At 45.5% G+C, this 19,563-nt stretch overlaps 1 protein-coding gene and 1 long non-coding RNA gene across 2 annotated transcripts in view; one reads left to right on the forward strand and one right to left on the reverse strand.

Moving 5' to 3' along the window:
* The window catches only part of Ror1 (receptor tyrosine kinase like orphan receptor 1), a 367,738-nt gene that overhangs the window by 33,812 nt on the left and 314,363 nt on the right, over positions 1–19,563 (reverse strand). Inside the window, exon 5 of the mRNA XM_052718081.1 lies at positions 321–448. Coding sequence (XP_052574041.1) covers positions 321–448 — 128 coding nt within the window. The remainder of the gene's footprint in view (positions 1–320; positions 449–19,563) is intronic.
* The window catches only part of LOC128097508 (uncharacterized), a 35,126-nt gene that overhangs the window by 5,599 nt on the left and 9,964 nt on the right, over positions 1–19,563 (forward strand). The gene's annotated exons all lie outside the window — the stretch shown is intronic.

The raw sequence follows: 19,563 nt of genomic DNA on the forward strand, positions 1-19,563 counted from the left end.
AGGCAGAGCCATACCTGGCTCATTCATACTCTCCTATCCCCAGTGTCCAGTCTGGTCCCAGCACACTGAAAGCACTCAGTAATATTTATTGAGTGTTTGCATGAATGTGAGACTTCTTGAAGCTTCCTTTTCCTCCAAGACTAACCTCTAATAAATTATTTTAATGTAAATTCCAGAGCATAGACATCACATCTCATGCCTCTTTATGGTTCCACTCCCAACCCCCATGCTTAGCCTAATCCTCTGTCAGGAAAGGAGCCCAGAAAAACTTCTGGCGAGAAAAATAGTTATGTAAGTATCATTTCTTTGATGTTACCTACCTGTGATCTGATTTTCTATTTCCCCCTGCATATGCAAAGACTCCATATACACAGTGCGGTTGCCAATAAATCGTGCACATGCAATGCCTCTGTATGGTTGACAGAATCCATCTTCTTCATACTCATCTCTAAAAACAAAGCACAGGGATTCTTAGCACAGAACTACCTAGGCACACCATCCATTCTGGTTGCGCAATGCCCTAAATGGCCACGAGGGGGCGCAGTTGGGCACCATACAGTGAAGACCACACTTGGGGATTTTTTTTTTTTTTTTTTAAATTCAGCTCTCAAAACATCCCTTAAAACATCTGTTGGTCACGTTGGTCAAGTTTCCTACACCCCCAGAAAATCATCCTGAAGCGCAAAATCATTCTTAAATATGGGAAAGAACTTTTATTTTTGCAGCTGGTGGTGGGCTGGAAGATGATGTAGCCCTGAGAGGGAAGAGGAAGCAAGCTGGAAATCTGGGCACATGCTCTACAGTTTTTTTTTTTCCTAAGTGCAGATTATTTCTGCTCCATTTGCTACAAAGGCGTGGACGCATCAGCCACAAGATTCACGACAACTGACATGTCAATTAGGAGATGCTCAGGGTAGGCAGCTGATGCAGCTGCGAGTTAATGGGGACCCTTGAGTGTCACGGCTCCTCACTGGGTCAGACCTGTCCTGTCTACCTGGAAGAGAAGCCAAGCCAAGTTGCAGACCAAAGGACTTGAATTTAGCCACTAAATTCAAGGAACTCTATAGCGAACATCAATGAAAATCGTATCTCTACAATCCGTAAAACTTAAAAAAAAAAGAAATAGCCACAAGAATTTTGGCTGCTTTTAAATCATAATAATGAATGATAAATAAAAAATAATAAATGATACCAGACAGTGACAAGAATTCAAGACAGTGACCAGGATTCAAGATGGCCACTCCTTCCCACAGAAGTCCTCAGTGGGGGTGCACACAGAGGGAAGAACCAGAGGTGGAGCAACAGGTTTGGCCACACTGAAGACTGCCTGCTACATTCTTGAGTTCACTTTGACACCAACTCTTCTCCTCTGGCTGTGGTCAACACCATCTCTACCCATTTGCCTTGGGTGGCTTCTTCTAAGTTAGAAGGCACGGTACCAAAACACCCTTCCTGTGTTCTTTCAGCAGGCTGGCTCAGACCTGTGCATCATATGATCCTTGCCTTTAAAATAGAGGTAATACTCACTGTCCTATAGGTATAAGTCATGTGACCCCATCAAGTAATAGAAAAGATTATTATTCGTGTGCTAATTTAGCAGTGCCGGAGATGGAACTAGGCCCTCATGTGCTAGGTAAGTACTTACCATTGAGCTATGTTCCCAGACAGGTTTATTTTGTTTTTGAGACCAGTCTTATTATGTTGTCCAGCCTGACTTGGAACTTGTAGTAGTCCTGCCTCCACCTCTCAAGGGACTGGGAGCTACAGGTATGTACTACCATGACTGGCTGCTGTACAAGTCCCTTGAGACTTCAGAGAGGGTACAGTATTGTCATTCAAGTATTTACAGTGGTTCCAGAGGCTACTCATTCAAAAAGGAGACATTGACTAAGCGCCTATTTTTTTTTTTTAACTATGGTTGGGAGCAGAACTGGACTTCCCCACCTATAAGTTTCACACCCCTAGGAGACTAAAAGGCTCAGGATAGCTGCCAATGAGTGTACAGCCATGGAATGGGACACTTGTCTTCTGCAGCATCCTCCATTCATTCTCTAAATGACTCGATTTGAAGGTGAAGATGGGTAAAGCATCTCTGCCTTCATCCTGAAATAGTTTGTACTGCACAGCCTTGGAAACCTAACCTCAAATACACGATCAACACGCACATCTACCTGGGAGAACGGCCTTGAGACTCCAGGGCTGCACAGTCCCTCATGTACCCCACGTGTTTACTTTCATAAATCCTACAGTAATGGTGAAGCCTTTTTGGCTTAGATCTTACCTGAGCTGTAAAATTAACCCCACTTTTATTGGGTAACTAATACCGTAAACCTATGGGGAGAAAAACGGCTCTGGATGACCTCAAGTTGGTTTCTGGAAACCTAAGTACAGAGACCAGAGTCCACCTCCGCACCCCCCCCCCCCCCCCACCCCTGCTAACCCAGGCCTTGCTTTTCTATCCTTCCACAGTGGTGTCGTTGTGAGAACAGTTTCCCTCCCTATGTTAAACTCTCAAGGCCTCCATATATTCTCTTGGGAAGATAAAACCTTGGAAATGCCTCCAGATATAAATCCTTAGCCCACTGGGAGTTCCCATAGTTTATGAGTGAGGCTTAGGCTAAACTTCTTACCACCTTTCCAGTCCCAGACTGCTAAAAAGATCGAATAGCTCTTCTTCTTCAAACTAAAGCGAGACACGGCTCCTTGGTTGCCCATGTCTTACCAACCGCTCACAGTTGCAGGTGTACTGGGTTATTATTATCATTATTATTATCATTATTATTATGATGATGATGCCCAGAACTTCTGGGATTCTCTGGGGAACAGGGGTTTTTAAAAATCCTAAACCAAAAGAGCCAAGTGAGTGCGTAATGCATCTGAACAACGTTTCAGCCTTGACTGTATGCAAGATGCTTCAGGCACACTGGAGGTGGCTCAGCTGGGAAGGGCACTTGCTACCCACAGCTGGGCTGTCTGAGCTCTACCCTTGGGACCTTCCTGTCGCACCGTGAAGGTAGAAGAAGAAAGTTGATCTTACAAAGTCATCATCTAACAAGAGGAACGTGGTTAGCCATGCACATCACATACACCATAACAACAAAACAGGATTTTTTTTTTTTTTTTAAATCTCTTCCGGGAACTTGGAAAAGATCAGTGCTTGCCAGTGCTCAGGCCCTACCTCCTACCTGTGAGGTCAGACTGTCTGGGGCTGAACCTCTGGAAATGGCTTTTCTCCATCCAAGCAGTACCTGCCCAGCTCCTCTCCTCAGAGAAGTTAAGTGTCTCGTTACAATGTGCAAAGGCAGTAAATGGTGCAGCCAGGTTTGAGGTTGTACTTTCAAGCCCAGACTACTTTACTATGTTGTCAGGTCTGTAACAATTCTGTGTCTCAGGACTGCTGGGAATTCAGTCTACTCAAAAATAAGACTTTATGGCAAGTTTTTATTTTGTATGAAGCACTGCTGATTTCATACACTTATAAAATTGACATCAAGCCATTTAGTAGACAACAGGCTTATGAAGAGTGTAGAGATGTGAACGCTCCCATTTTGGAAAAGTGGGAGAGCTTGATGAGGGGCATCTATGTGCAGCCAGTTCCATGCTTGTCTGAACTGTGAACTTTACAGTGTGAGTAGCAGCTGTGGGGTCAGCTGGTCTCCTAACAGTCAAGTCCCAGCCACCCTTTTCCTTTGTATTTAGTAGTAGGCTGTCTCCCAACATGCACTTCTCTTGAGTGTGTCCCCTACTTAAAAACAGGATACACCAAGGTGGTACAGTCAGGGTGCCGTCATGGAGCCATGCCGCGATCCATCAGGAAGCAAAGGACATTGGGAAAGGGTACCAGGAACCCACTGCTGCCACCTGGAATGCTGTCTGGACGCTGGGTGAGAGGTGTCCCGTGTCTTTCAAAGGTCCTTCAGATGCTGGGTTACCAGCTTTGGCCACCATCCCAATTCCTATGTGGGATCCAGCAGAGCAAGGGTCTGCCATTCTCCAGTGTGAGATCAGAAGGACATGGAAGGCACACAAAGGAAGAGGGCAGCAGGTGGACTGCCTCACCTGGATGCTCCAAGGCAAAGGAAGGTAAGCTGCTCTGAGATACAGATGGTACCATCCAGTGCTGGCTGGACTGCCTGCCCCTGTCCCGCTCTGCCAGCTGGTCTTTGGTGCAAACTTTACTCTTACAAGTCTCAAGCCATAGTAAGCTGGTTTGTTTTGGTGGTTTTGACCCTACGGCCTGAGATGTCCCCTTTCATCTTGTCACCCTTCTCATCATTTCCACCCAGCCGTATCCTCAGAACTCCCCTGGGAAAGTCAGGCACCTCCCACCTTCCACTAGCGCCTTGACCAAACCATCCCTGTGAGTTCTGATTGCACAATCACGGTCCTCTGCAACAGTGCTCACCCGACCGCGACCCAGCAACAGGACTGCAGCAGACTGACCTAGACTGCCCACCCTGGAAACTCTTCAAACTGCAAATGATTTCTTCTTCTTCATCATAATACAGGGGCAGGGGTGCATCTGACAGGCAGTTGCTGAATGGATTCTGGCTGATAAATTTCATTCTAAAAGTTGCTTTTTGGGGGAAACATGACCAGTTAAAATGTACAACTTTCCTTAGTGAGAAGAAAATGAATACAGAAGTACTTTGCTAACTCTAGAGCATAACCTAGGAGATTGAGAATACATAACGCCTTGTCCATACCATTCACAGCAGCCAAAGGGTGGGGACATCTCAGCGTTAATGAGCAGGTGAATGGATAGACAAAATGTTGTGGATACCTAAGGTGGAATAGTATTTAGCCGTATAAAGGAAACATGCTATACTGTCACAGAGTCCATAGTACATGATTTATAGGGAACATTGGGAATAGGTAATTCCACAGGGACAGAAAATAGATTGGTAGTTGCCAGGGGCTGGGGGACTGGGGAATCCCTTACCTAGAGATGTCAAAGTCATAGACCATTGAATGAAATTTCTCACTTCCAAATGGTTCGTTTTATGTTGTGTAAAGTTCACTGAAATTAGAAAACAATCTCATATGTATCAAGGTAGAGCATTGCCTGGGAGAAGGTGGTGGCTGGGATTTCCAAGGTCAAGTCAGAGGAGGCTTGACTGTGGACCTTTGCCAGGTTCATCTGACTGAGACCCTGGGTACAGAACACAGCTAGATGGGAGGGATAGGATCTAGTGTCCTCTGTCACAGTGGGTTGGCTCCAGCTAAGTGACTTCTTTTACAGTTCAGCATAGCTAGAAGAAAGCATTTTGAATATTCCCAATACAACACTGAAAATGATAAATGAGACCCAGGGTCTGGTCTGATTGATCACTGTACACCATCTACATGTATTAAAACAACATGGAACACCCCATAAATATGCATAATTATGTGTCAATTAAAATCTTTTTAGGAAGAGGGAAACATGATCCTACTAAGAGTCCAAGTGAAGGGTGCCAAACCCTTCCAGGGTAAACAGAAGCTTGCCAGAGACATGGACAGTCGCAGGACCAGTTATGATCAAATGTAGTTTCCAGAGTTACTGCCTGCTCCGAAATGTCTTGCAGTGTGGCATGTGCTTGGCAAGCCGGCAGCCAGGAGGACGTGGCACAGTGTAAGTCTTCTCATCTTTAATAGCACATGCTAGGGCACACGGCTTTTGGTGACGGGGCATCTGGACAGGTGTAGATGGAGAGCGAGCAGGTGGGACAGGGCGAGGGTCAGAAGTCTCAAGCGGGCTTTACCTTGGAATGGCTGCAGGAAGGTGATGGGTGAAATGTGTGTCTCGAGTTTCCCTCACAAACCCTGCTTGCTAAAGACCAGGCTGAATGCTGGACATCAAAGAGAAGAAGGTGCTAACGTCCCTGACCCCTAAGGTCAATGTTCAAAGTGAGCCAATCAAGGCACGTCAGTTCAGAGGACGGATGACTCACACGAGAGACCTGTGACTGTTAGGCTGGGACTCTGCAAGCCCTAACGTTCCCCACGGGTCACTGGAATGCCCCTGTGAGCACAAGGAGTTCTGAGGTGACTGTGTCAAGTGCTAGGAATGGCTCCCACCACCGGACACAGACAAATGAACATCTGTCCCCTTGTGAAGCTGGCCTGAGCTCCATCTCACATCATGGCTTTTGCTTAAAAAAAAAAAAAAAAAATTAAATCAGATTTCAAGGTTTTTTTCCTCCTCTTGGCTAGGAACCATTAAAACAAACAGAAGAATAGTGTTCTGCATAGTTCCCAGAAAAACATGTCACAGCGACGGTGTCCAACCCAGTGATGGGAAGGTACAGGCCGTGCTGCAGGGCGGGGCTGGGAATACAGGGCCTCGGCGTGCTTGGAAAGAGAACAGAATTCCCTGGGCTTGTAGCTCACAAATGTAATCTGAAGGAAAATGAGGCATGTAATGTATTTAGTTCCTATTTAAGGACACACTTGAAACCATAGGACCGCCCTGGCGCAGTATTAAAAGGTAGGGAGACGCTAATGGGAACGAGCGGGCTCTGCTTCTTCAGTTGACTGAGGTTTCCATGGTCGGGTGCACTTCGCCTTCTCAGATGATCTTGGATGTTTCTAGTTTTCCTGCTGTGAGGGGCTCCTTCACCTCTGAAGTCAGGCCAATGCCAGGAAGCCAGAGGTGACAGCTGGAACCCCATCAAGCACAGGGTCCCTGAGTTCTATCAGAAATCCTTCATTCAAGCTTTGGTGTGTCTCCAACAACAAACAACCAAATCATCCCGTAAAACCTCCCACTGAGGAGAGCGGGATTTTGGAATATTACGCAACTCACATAAGCCTGTCTGGGCAGATTTCCTACTGCAAACATTACTAGGATTGATTTGATTTCCCCTGCTTTTTTCTTCTGTGTCTTTGGCTATGGACTGAAATATTTGGTTTGTGGAAAGAGTGGCATAGGGAACTCAGGGGCTTCTTAGAATTTTAATGTCATCCTACCGCTCAGAAGTAGGGCAGAACCCACCCCCCAGTTTTATTTTCTTTTTGGTCTCAGCTTTTTCCCTCTCTTGCTGATCATAGATCCAAAAGGCTTCATACAAAGCAACAGAGAGCTGAATGCATATCCAGGCCCTGGATCCCCAGAAGGCAAGAGAGAGGCCACATGAAACTTGAATGTTAGGATCTTTAAGCCTCTTCCTGGCAGCCTGGGGTGACCCTGGGAAATGGTTTGCTGCCCTCTTGACTCAGGACACCCCCCCAAAAATCATGCAGCCAAGAGGTTCAGCTCTTTGTGCTCACTTGAAGACTACATGTAAAACTTGCCCAGGGTATGAGTATCCAAAGTGTCACAACTGACTGAAAGATGTCACTACACTGTTAAGAGTTGGATGGTGGACCTAAGCCAAGCAATGGGCCTGGATGTAGAGTTGGTGGCCTCAAAGCGGTGCTGGAAGTTTGCGACACATTTTAAGGGCAGTGCAGGCTGTGAGCTTTGGGGGTTAGATGTGACCTTTCTGGTCATTGAGCAAAGACCCCAAGCTGTGTTCCCTGTTTGTACCCGAGGTACCTGGCACACTTCAGATGATCCTCACCAGAAAGAGACCCAGAGAAGAGGTCACACAGAAGAAAAGGTATTCCATCAGACCCCGAAGAAGCAAAAACTCCCAGCACAGAAACAATTTCAGCACAAAATAAACCCAACTAAAGTAAAAATATTGGAAAAGTTGAAATTAAAATAGGGGTTAGTTTGTGATGCACTGAGTGGGGGTGTTTTACATGAACAAACAGTGTCTGTTGGGCAAGGGGTCTCTGGGGGTGGGCTGTGAAATCTGAGGAGTTCCTTATTCCTTAGGAGAAATGAAGAGGGCTAGTTATGAAGGTCTGTTAACTGGCTGGGGTGGGGGTGTGTGAGGCCTCCTGGTTCTCCACATCCAGGTTCCAACAAGAGGCTCTGAACTTGGAAGAGAGGGAAGACACTCAGGGTGACAGACACAGCCTCTCCCATCTGCCCTGCCCCCACAGCATCTCCGTCCTTTTTCCTTTCCCGCTCTCAGGGTTACTGAAGCCTGTTGCTGAGAATCCACTAGGAAAGCTTTGGGAAGAGGTGTCAGTATCAAAGAGAACAGGCATCACATGGCATGCTAGCCCAGAGGAAGCAGTGGCCAGTCAGCTGGTTTAATGGAAGTAATGGGAAAGGGGAAGGGAAATACGGCAGGGCCGAAATGCCAGGACTGTGTGTGTGTGTGTGTGTGTGTGTGTGTGTGTGTGTGTGTGTGTGTGTGTGTGTGTGTGTGTGTGTGTTAGTTTGGGGTGTCTGAGGAATAGTGAGACTCAGCAATCCATATTTGTGGATTTAAATATTCCTCTCAAATTCCTATGCAGACTTCTTTTACATAATCTTATTTTAAACTTGCTACTTCAAATGATAAAAAGGGATGGAGAGGCTAGATTTTTGTCCTGACCATAAAGGGACAACCATGGGAGAAACAGTGTCCAAGATGATGGGGTCCACTTGAGAGGAGAGGCCATGCTCCCCACTGGTGCTGGAGGGATGTTTGGAGCATGGGAAGATCCCACTATCTCACTGCAGAGACAAACCATGATTCAGGGGATGGTAAAGGTGTGGAAGGAGACAGAGGCCTGTGGTAGGCACATGCCCAGTCATTATCTCATGGAGTCCCTCAGTTGGAAAGCTAGTATGTAGGGCTCTGGTTTAAACTTTGCAGTTAGAGGAACAGAGAAAAAGTAGCCGTTTGCGGTTCACCAAGCCCCCATGTGGTTAGACTGGAAAGACACTTTGTAGCTCTTTTGGCCTTGGGTTTCTCTGGACCTTGTCTCCTCAACCTTAAAACTGGTATGCTACCGAAAGGTATAATGTGCACAAAGAATTTGTCTGTGGCAGGTGCACGTGAAGTACAATGACTCTTGCTGCGCCCTGGCTTGCCTGCTCTGTGCCAGACTAGGAAGAAGCTGGCACAGGCCTTCACCTCTGGACTGCTCGCATTCAGCTCACATATTGTGGTAACGGATATTGAGTGTCAACTTAACAAGTTCTAGAACCAACCACGTAGGCATCAAGTCCCCTGGCGTGTCTGTGAAGGAGTTTCTAGACTAGGCTAACTCATGGGAGACGATCCACCTAAATGTGAGTGGCACCATTCCATAGGCTGGGAACCTGGACTGAATAAAACAAAGGACGTGAGCTGAGTGCCAGCCTTCCTTGTTCTTTGTTTTCTGACTGAATTCAGGAGCACAAGCTGCCTTATGCTTCTGCAGCCATGGTTTCCATGCCAACGATGGACTTTGCTCTCAAACTGTGAGCCCCAATCACCCTTTCTCCTTGAAGTGGCTTTTGTCAAGTATCTTGTCACAGCAACGGAAAAAGTAACTAAAGCAGATGGTTATCTGGAGGCGCTGTCACTCTTGTCCTTTGTTACCTCACCCTTCCCTGTCATTGTGTCAAAGACTGCCAGGCTTGAAGCTATGCGTGAACGTGAACTCTGGGCATGGGTTAGGGTCAGAAGCAGGCATGACCTATGAAGTCTGAAGGCCTTGGCCATAGGAAGGCCAAGTCTTAGTGGTCAGCATTTAAGAAGAAAGGGTGGATAAGTTTGTCATTTCTGTCCCATTTTTAGTCTGCTCTCACAGTGGATGTCCTCTGTGCTCCACCCCACACCCCAACCTTGAGCTCTTGGACCCCCACCCCTCTACCTACTCACAGACTTGTCCATTCCACATTGTCCTTGTCATCAGTGAGCTGAAGCACCCCTTGTCTGTAAACAAACTCACCCGGCCCCTGCTCTGCTCGCCGATCTCTGACTTTTTAACAGCTTTCCATAGCAAAATTTCTCTTAAATGAAAATGCCCACCCCTTGTCTCTTTAGTTCTCCCGTTCAGCTTAGACAGTCTAGTTGAATGAGCATGCCCTTGACCCCAGCGACCAGCAGCAGCCTTAGACTCAGCTGACCCTTCCTTTAGGAGACACTCTCTTCCCATTGGCTTCCAGGATACTCCTTTCTTTTCCTTCACTCGGTTCCTTTAATGGGTCAAGATCCCAGTCATGGGAGCTGGGCTTCAGGCTCAGACTCTGCTGTCCTCGCTCTCTGCTGCACTCCTTTTCCAGCTTTCAATGACCAGCTCTACGCTGATAACCCTATGTTGAGGACTCAAACTCCCATCTCCCGCAAACACCCCTCTTTTAACCTCAGCCTCCATTTGGATACCTGAATTAACTCAAGGACTCACGTGTTTGAACGGGAATCTCTATTGCACTTGGAGACTAGCATTGAATGCTTCCTCATCCGGTGAATACCTCATCCCTTCTAATGTTCCTATCAAAACTTTCTCCTTCCCCTTGGCTCCACATTTCTCTAGGCCTGCACCACACCATCAGCCTTTGCTTCCGCTCTCTACCCAGATCTGCCTGCAGTGCTCTCTTCTGGTTTAGGAAGAGAGCCATTCTGTGTGTGTGTGTGTGTGTGTGTGTGTGTGTGTGTGTGTGTGTGTGTGTGTGTGTGTGGTGTGTGTGTGTGTACACGTGCATGTGCATGTGCCTGGACAAGGCAAGCTTCACTCTTGATCAAGAGGGTATGCTCAGGAGAGTGAATACCCCGAGGCACCAGGCACTGAGGCAGGAAGTGCATTTGGTTTTCCTTCTAACTCAGGTGGTGACTATGTCTTTCCCCCATTGGCTGACCTCAGAGTCTTCATTTAATTGGCTAGTCTGAAAAGAATTGGCATAGGGGAAGTGAAGGAGTAAGGGGTCACTACTCCAGGCTCTCAAATTCTTAGAATACAGCAATGGTCCTTTGTGTAAACAAAGGTTTTCCTGGTGGTGGTGGAGACATTTGTAAAAGTCTTACAATATGTGGGGAAGACATAAAAAGATTTGAATTCGCCGGGCGGTGGTGGCGCACGCCTTTAATCCCAGCACTCGGGAGGCAGAGCCAGGCGGATCGCTGTGAGTTCGAGGCCAGCTTGGGCTACCAAGTGAGTTCCAGGAAAGGCGCAAAGCTACACAGAGAAACCCTGTCTCGAAAAACCAAAAAAAAAAAAAAAAAAAAGATTTGAATTCCTTGTTTTAAATACACATTTTATACTATTTGATAGAGAAGACTCCTGTTTGATATTTCTTAAACCCCCTCCTTTAAAAACACTTTTCTTCAAACTCACTAAGATGCTATTCTCTATTTTTTTGTCATATGTTGGAGTAAGAAACTACAGTTGGGAGGGTGCCTGTTTAGTAATATTGATGAGTAATCCTGAGCTAGGCCCCTATATAAAGAATGAATTATCCCATCTATTTCACCTGCATGGTTTAAGGTGAGTTCACCTGAAGGGACTCTGGCCAGCTTGAGCATGGCAAATATGGCTCTGGCAGGCCTTGCCCTTCTCCCACTCCCTCTGCCTTGCTAAAATCCATTAGATTCCATTCCTAAAGCTAGTCACCAATGTCTATTCCCTTATTTGGCCACTTCCTCCTCCTGAGGCTGACTATCTAGGTCCATTTATCAAAATATTAAAGCCCAGCAATCAAAAGCCCCCCTTGGCTCACCTAATTAACATGCCCAATCAGAATATACCAGTGCATCCTAACTCATTCTAACACAGAATGACACCTGCAAGGTCATTTGCTACTGTTTTTCTGCCTAGTCAGAAAGCTACCACTTTAACACCCTCCCCGCACCCCCCCCCCCCCACATAATAAAGAATCTCTATGTGAAAATAGGTGTTTGGGTGTAGTTTGTGCCTAATCTGGGGTCTGGAAGCTGTGCAGGGGTCTCCTTCAACACCTTCTTAGGGTAGGGGGTAGTTGCTTGACCGGGTGGTTGACCTGGCTCCTTGGAATGTTAGGAAGGCCACCATTCTTGCTGCAAAGATCTCTCCAGAGGCCTCCTGCTTTCCTGGCATGTTCTTCAAGACCTCTGTCCTTCCTTGGTCTGTTCTCACACAGCAGTTGGAGGGGTCCTTTCAGGACATTGACCTGCTCATGTTTTTGCTCAAAGGTTTCCCTTCCCAGGCTGTCAAAACTGCAGTCCTGAGTCTCCTGCCTCACCACTGCTGTCCTGAAGCCCCAGCACTTCTCACAGGCCTATACTCAGCGATGAGCCAGTGCCCAGCACCATCAGTCCCACTCTGAAAAGGTACATTGCTTACTATTCATGCCCACATCAAGCAGACAGAAGTGTTGGCCACTGCTATCTTCCTACAAGTTGTTGATAGGAAACAATTATTTAATAAGTGAATTAGATCATCTGTCTGTGGAATAGAAGCAAAGCAAGAATCCAAGCTCATTGAGAATTCTGCAATTCATAGTCTGTTTCTCTATGACCCCTGTCCCTGCCACCTAGTTTTGTTCAACAGAGGCTGGGGTCTTGAAAAGTAGCAGAATTTTACCTATTACATTAGCACTCAAAGTACTTTTGGGATTTGCCTGCTTCTGGATCGAGTCCCCACCACCTCCAGTCTATGCATCACTGCTCAACAAGGGAACTGTTCTCCTACTCTGTCCTCTAAAGGCCACCAAAGCGTCCTCTATAGCAGTAATCTGTGTCACCCAGACGTGGAAGCCTCCACAAAGCACACTTCTTGTTCTTAGGTGACGTGAATGAATTTCCTAGCTCATTTAGTTTTCAAGTTAAAACAGACTCTTCCCTTCATTTCTTCTATGTCATAAGCTATCAACACATCCTTCAGTGCTCAGTAATACACTACACCTTTCTATACGTTAAAAACCTTCCACTTTTTATTTTAGATGTCCCTTGTAATCAGACCTAGGTATTTATGAAAATGATTTATTGTTCTTAACCAGAAACAAGCAAGAAAGCACATGAAAGCAGGCTACCAGGACCTTCTCAAGGTAAGAATATTGCTGTGGGATATCTTTCTGTACACTGTGAATATGTGGTGCTCTGATTGGTTGATATAATAAAGCTGTTTGGCTTATGGTAGGGCAGGATGGAGCCAGGTGGGAAATCCAAGGGAGACAGTGAAAGGAGAAAGGAGAGGCAGAGGAGACGCCATCCCGCCGTCCAGGGAGCAGCATGTAATGACACACAGGTAAAGCCACAGAACATGTGGCAACACAGATTAATAGAAATGGGCTGAGTTTAGTTATAAGAGCTAGCTAGCAAGAAGCTTGAGCCATAAACAATGGCCATATAGTTTGTAATTAATATAAGCCTCTGTGTGTTTATCTGAGCAACTGCGAGACCAGGCGGGATGAATTTTGTAAAATACAAATAGACTAGATATTGTAACTGTAATTATTGCTTGATAACTGTTCTACTATATTTAATTTTACTATGTTTAAGTTAAAAACCTTACTTTTTGATTTGATAGAAAAGGGGAAGTGCTGTGGGATGTCCTTCTGTAAGCTCTGAATATGCTTTGCTCTGATTGGTTGATAAATAAAGCTGTTTTGGCCTATGGTTAGGCAGCTTAGAGGCAGGCAGGAAATCCAGGACAGAGACAGGATAGGAGAGGAACAGGCAGAGAGGAGACACCATTCGCCACCAGGAAAAGCAAGATGTGAAAGTACCAGTAAGTCACAGCCACATGGCAACTTATAGATGAACAGAAATGGGTTAATTTAAGTTATAAGAGCTAGCTACCAAGAAGCCTGCCATATGGCATGCAACTGTTAATTAATAGCCTCTGAGTGATTATTTTATAAGTGGGCTGAGGGACCGTGGGGCCAGGTGGAAACAGAGAAAACTTTCAACTACAAACTTCCAGCTACAGTATATAATCTACATTTCAAGTTTAAAGGATGCCTCGTGCCAGGACCTTCTCAAGGTAAGTACATAATCTACATTTCATATGTAAAGGAACTGGGGTTCAGAAATCTTTAAGCCTTGCTCCAAATTTCCTAATGTTTCCACTTTAAGGAATATTATAAAGCTGACAAAAATATAGGTGGAAATGTGCTCACATACGATTTAGTGAAAAAGACAACACTTACAAATTACACTTTCACCCCTGGCTCTGTGTGTTTAGATAAGGAAAGAGTTCAGATGGGAAAGCTTTATTCTAGTGGATTCTTCAACCTCAAAATTGTCCAGGGGCACAGCAATGATATAGCGTGAAGACATGGGAGCTGAGAAAACAAGATTAAGAATGGGCTAGCCTTTGCTAACCATGTGGTGTGTGCTCTTTCCTACTGCGGGCAGCTCAGACTCAGGAGGGGGAGAGGATTTGGTAGACAGATGATGGATGTTTTTCTGGAGGAGAAGTAGGTGAGAGTTGTAAAGGCAGACAGAGGGGGTGAGATTGGAGGGGAGAGGGGGAGAGGGGGGAGAGAGAGAGAGAGAGAGAGAGAGAGAGAGAGAGAGAGAGAGAGAGCGCAGAGAGTGAGAGCATGCGAATATGGAAGGAAAGATCCACCCCATGCAGGCTGGCTTGATTCAAAATCCTTATATCCAGGGAGGACTGTTCTCACTCCCAGATAATGACAGGAAAAATGCTGGCCAAATGAGTCCCAAGCTTTTCCAGGGCATTACCTAACTGAAGCAGGATGCTTGCACTGAACTTGGCATTGCTGTGTGGAAAAGTCACTGGGCTGGAAATCAGAAGACCGTGGTCCTGCACTCACTTTGGCTGCCATCAACCTTGCTGAGGTCACTTAGCCCCTTTGTCCTCAGCCACTTCATGTGTGTGCCCTGTAATCTGAACCACACATGTCCTTTCTGATTCCAATGTTCTTTCCAAGTCCAACATTTCATGGCTACTCTAGTTGAAAAGCTCAGCATATCCCAGCAAGATGGCCACAGCTGCCTCTGAGCTGGCCTTTCTACCTCCAGCCCTGGAAGTCCACCCATGTTCTGTGGTGTGGGAGAGGGGACACTTAGGATGCATAATCAGACCACTCATAACTGTTCCATGGCTATCCTCTGCAAACTCCCTTGGTGACAGACCACCACATCATAGTGATAACAAGGTCCAAGCCATATCTTCAGCACCCTTTAGGCCCTGGAATGCAAGAGTAGCTTGCAGTTACTAAATACACTGACTAGCACCTAGACTTTTTCATCAGTTGCTTCCTGTTAGGATGCCCACCCTTGCCTTCCTTCACCTGGCTTACTCTCCTCATCCTTTCAGTTACCATCCAGCTTTTCCTCCTTGAAGATGCTCTCCTGAGGCCACCAGTGGTCCATGAGAAGGGATGCACTCTCTAGCATCCCGAATAAACTTTGTTCTACTATGATAACCTGTTGAGAGGTCCCAAACCAGGCAGAACATTCCTGAAAAGCAGTGGCTGTTCTTACCTTTCTCTGCAGTCCAAACCCATCCCCACCCCAGCCTCACTCTCCACAAAGCCTAGTACACACAGCTTACTTTATAGAAGGCACCAGTAAATGCATATGGAATTGCAGTCTGTGCCTCTCCAGTCACAGTTACAAAGACCTCTACCCCTGCCAGACTCCAACATCCTCAACCTTCAGCCAGCCCTCCTTTGAATACTGTCCCAAATGGGGGACTAAACAGAACCCAGCTCCAGTCCTTGAGTTCACTCAGCTAAGCCCCCATGAGTCCTGCACCCCCAAGTTGGTTCATTTTGGGAATTGGCAGGTTAAACACAGTCTCCCTGCTCCTCATCCCCTCCCACTGATTTTTCTAACTAGAAGTGAAAGGACTCCCCAGTCCCTGGGGTCCAGGTTGCTGTTGCATGGGGCTTGTAGCATAGAGTCATAGCTGACTCCATGTGGATTTTTTGTTAAGCATTACTAAACACCCCTAACCTATCAACTCCTGCCTTTGGAGTCATTTCCAGTTGGAATGTTTTTCGGCTGGAAGAGACAGGTTTTTGAAAAGACATAAACATCTATGGTGAGAGGTGACATATGTTTTCTCCTAGTGAAAGCAAGGGACTCCCGTAGATTCTGCAGTTTTTGGACAGTGCATAAAATCCATCTCATAGGCAATTAATCTCCTGGCAGGCTTTGAGTGAAGCAATTACCCCATGTTTTCCTTTGTCATTGTTCAGAAGTTTAGCAGCGCATCTATCTACTGGTTTCCTGTCTGGAGAGCCAACGGCTGCCTTAAAACCTCTGCAGCAAGCACATGTAAAAACACTCAGTGTTCACACGTTTGATTTAAATATCGACACATTTTTTCATTAGAACATTAAATCCTTAGCTTTAGTCATCTTAAATGCTTTCCAGGAGAGTGACTTCCCCACAAGAACGGCTCCTAGGAACTCAACACAAACTTTGCGAGCCATCGAACCTCGGCCGTGGCGGGCTATTGTGCTCTTCCTCTGTGGTGAGGCAGCTGTGACTGGTTAGGAACCAGTGCTGGAAACAGTATGTGGAGTGTTCTTGGCAGATTTCTTACATCGTTATTCAATATGAACTGCAAATCATATGCTCATAGTTATGAGAATGTCAGGAAACTCTAGCATTCATGCTTTGTTTGACAAAGCGATTGGGGTAGGTGCTGGAAGGCAGAGCCATCCAGTGCTTGCAACGGAGAAGAACAGAACCCTCCCACAGTCGGCAGGTTTGGAGAAGCTGGTAATTCAGTCGTCTATGACAAGAGCCCAGCTCCGCACTGATATGCGTACAACTCACAGGCTTGATTAGTCCAGGCTGAGTGGCAAGGAGAGCAGAGGTCTGGGAGGCGACGCTAGAAGTCTCTGCAGTTCTTGCTCGCTTCAGAGCAGGTTCAGCAAACTGTTTACATGTATTTATTTGTATGTGTGTGAGTGCCCGAGCATATGTGTATATGTGTGTGTGTGTGTGTGTGTGTGTGTGTCTGTGTGTCTGTGTGTCTGTGTGTCTGTGTCTGTGTCTGTGTTTAGGTCAAAGGACAACCTTCAGGGATTCAGTTTTCTCCTTTGATCAAATGGATCAAACTCATGTCATCAGGTTTAGTGGTGAGTGCCTTTACCTCCTGGGCACGCCCTCTCTTTCTTTCCTTTATTCTCCTTTCCTTCTTTTGCCCTCTTTCTCTCTTTCCTTCCCCCCATTTTCCCTCTCTCTTTTCTGTTTTGCTTTTAGTGGTTATATTTAATATTTAGGTTGGATCCAACTTTACATTGTTTATAAAAAACATTGAGATAAATGTCCTTGCATATCTTTATATATAGCTATGATTATTTTCTAGGTTGAAAACAAGTAAGTGGAATTATTTCCTTAGGTAAAATAAAACATATGTAAAATATACTTGCAGATAGCTACCTAGTGTTTTAGTTAGGGTTTCTGTTGCTGTTATGAATACTATGACCCATAACAAAAAGGCTTTTTTTTTTTCAGTTAATTCCATATCACAGCCCATCATGGAACGAAGTCAGGGTAGGAACGCAAGATAAGAACTGAAGCAGCGACTATGGGGAAATGCTGCTAACTTGTTTGCGCCTCATGGTTTTCTCAGCCTGCTTTCCTATACGACCTAGGACCACCTGCCCAAGGGTGACACCACCCATAGTGAGCTGGGCCTTCTCCTATCAATAATTAGTCAAGGAAATGCCATATATATTTGCCAACAGCCAATCCTAATGAAGCATTTCCTCAGTTGAAGTTCCTTTTTCCCCAGATGTCCAGGTTTGCATCAAGTTGACAACATCCACCCAGCACACCTAAGAAAATTATCCTACTATATCTACATCTATCACTGACAGATGATAATGTAAGTTTTCCAGTATTCACTGTTGATAAGTACCTGCTCAATGTGATCACTTTTAAAGTTCATATATCACTTTTTATTCTAGGTAGAGTTAAACATTTTCTTCATATGTTCATAAAACTTTTGCATTATTTGCATGTACACAGTATGTAGGTTTATGCATTTTCTATGTCCATTCTACTGTTAGCATTATTCTTTAGTAGACATTTTAAGAGACTAATGGATCTACCCATGAGTGCACAACCAGAAACTGACAAAATAAGATTCAAATTTGGGTTTTGCAAGTCAGTTTCATATTGGGACAGGCACATGACACAAAGATTCTAAATTGCAGTGGTAATGATATCTTTAAATCCAACATATTAGAAATAAGCTCACTGAACACAAAAATAAAATTAACAACATTTTCACTGGAACAAGAAGGCAGGTGCCCCTGCACAGAGAGTTCCAGTTCCCGTTTTGGTCTTTGATTATGCTTACCACACTATGCTTTGAGGATTTCAGGGATACAACAGTAATCTAATAACCCCGTTTATAATGTGCCTATCTGAATGGTTTCCAGTGTCTCCCTGTGATTGGCAGAGCTATAAAATCTATAGGGAGAGATGATGGAGGAGTAGGAGGAAGGGGTCTTCTTCCTGCATGTGGGGATGTTATTGTGGTTCACAGACCTCTCTACTGCAGTGGTTCTTAACCTTCCTAATACTGTGACCTGTTAACACAGTTCCTCATGTTGTGGTGACCCCCAACCATAAAATTATTTTGTTGCTACTTCATTACCATAATTTTGCTACTGTTATGAATCGTGATGTAAATATTTTTGGAGATAGAAGTTTGGTAAAGGGTTGAGACCCCCAGTTTGGGAACCACTGCTCTGCTGGATCATTGAGGATGGATAGTATCAAAAAAGCTCAGTGATAAGGACATTCATGCCGCCAAACATCTTTGTTGAAGAGGCAGGAGCCACCTGCCTTCAGCTCTACTTGACTGAGTTCACCTGAACATCAGGCAATAAGCTGGAAAGTAGCTGCTACAAGGGCTTTATAAACTGCCATTCACTGTCATCAAAGACACCTGGTCACTGAGAACTAAAGTCATGTCAGAGCAGAGTGACTGATGGAACTAGAGGTATGACTGTGGACAATGGATGACTCCAGACAGCACAAGAACATTCTTCTCAAAGGCTCGAAGGACAGCCCCATGCTCTCCTCAAGCTCTTTCTTCTCCCATTGTCTTCGGTGTCCTGGCACATGGGATTTACCGGGGGACTGATGTGCTGTTCACACTCTTGGAGACACATAAATGGACAAAACAGAACCACTGTCTTAGGACTCACATTCAACCCGACTGCTGGACATCTAAATGAATGAGTCAAAGAATAACTATCAAAATGGGGAACAGGAGGAATATACAGCCAGAGGAGTCCATCAATGGCTCCTCAGGAATTGGGAGGAAGATGAGGCAATGTCAGTGGCCTCACAGCTGAAGGCAGAAGGGTTGAGGAGGAAAGTCCAGCTAGCCCTTTCCTCTTACCAGTTCCTGTATCACTAAGTCATGTGATTAGTTAAAGCTCCACCAAGTTAAATGATGCTATGATTCCTATTGCTTTTAAGACGGTATGAATTCCACAATATAACCTAACCTCTTAGGAAGTTTATCCATGGAAACTAGTTTTTCCAGCTACCCCTCTAGTTCTGACAAAACACAGAGAGTCAGATGGAAAATTCCTGCTTGAAGTCAGCTGGTGCATGCAAGGGACAGCTGTGCAAGGTGGCCTTGGTGATCTTTACTTTTTCCTTGATTCGAGCATCCTTAATGGAGTACCTGGTCTCTGGCAGGTGGTGGCAGATGGTACAGGTTCTGACCTCCAAGGACCCCAGGCTTAAGGAAAGAGGAATGGTCAGCACAAGAGATGGTTGTTCATGAGGTCTCCCTCCTCAGAATTCCCTCCTACAAGGAAGTAGTAGGAAGGGCGGCATTTATAGA

This window comes from Peromyscus californicus, unplaced genomic scaffold, assembly GCF_007827085.1.
Source record: "Peromyscus californicus insignis strain IS unplaced genomic scaffold, ASM782708v3 Scaffold_5__1_contigs__length_169319896, whole genome shotgun sequence".
Taxonomy (NCBI): Eukaryota; Metazoa; Chordata; class Mammalia; order Rodentia; family Cricetidae; genus Peromyscus; species Peromyscus californicus.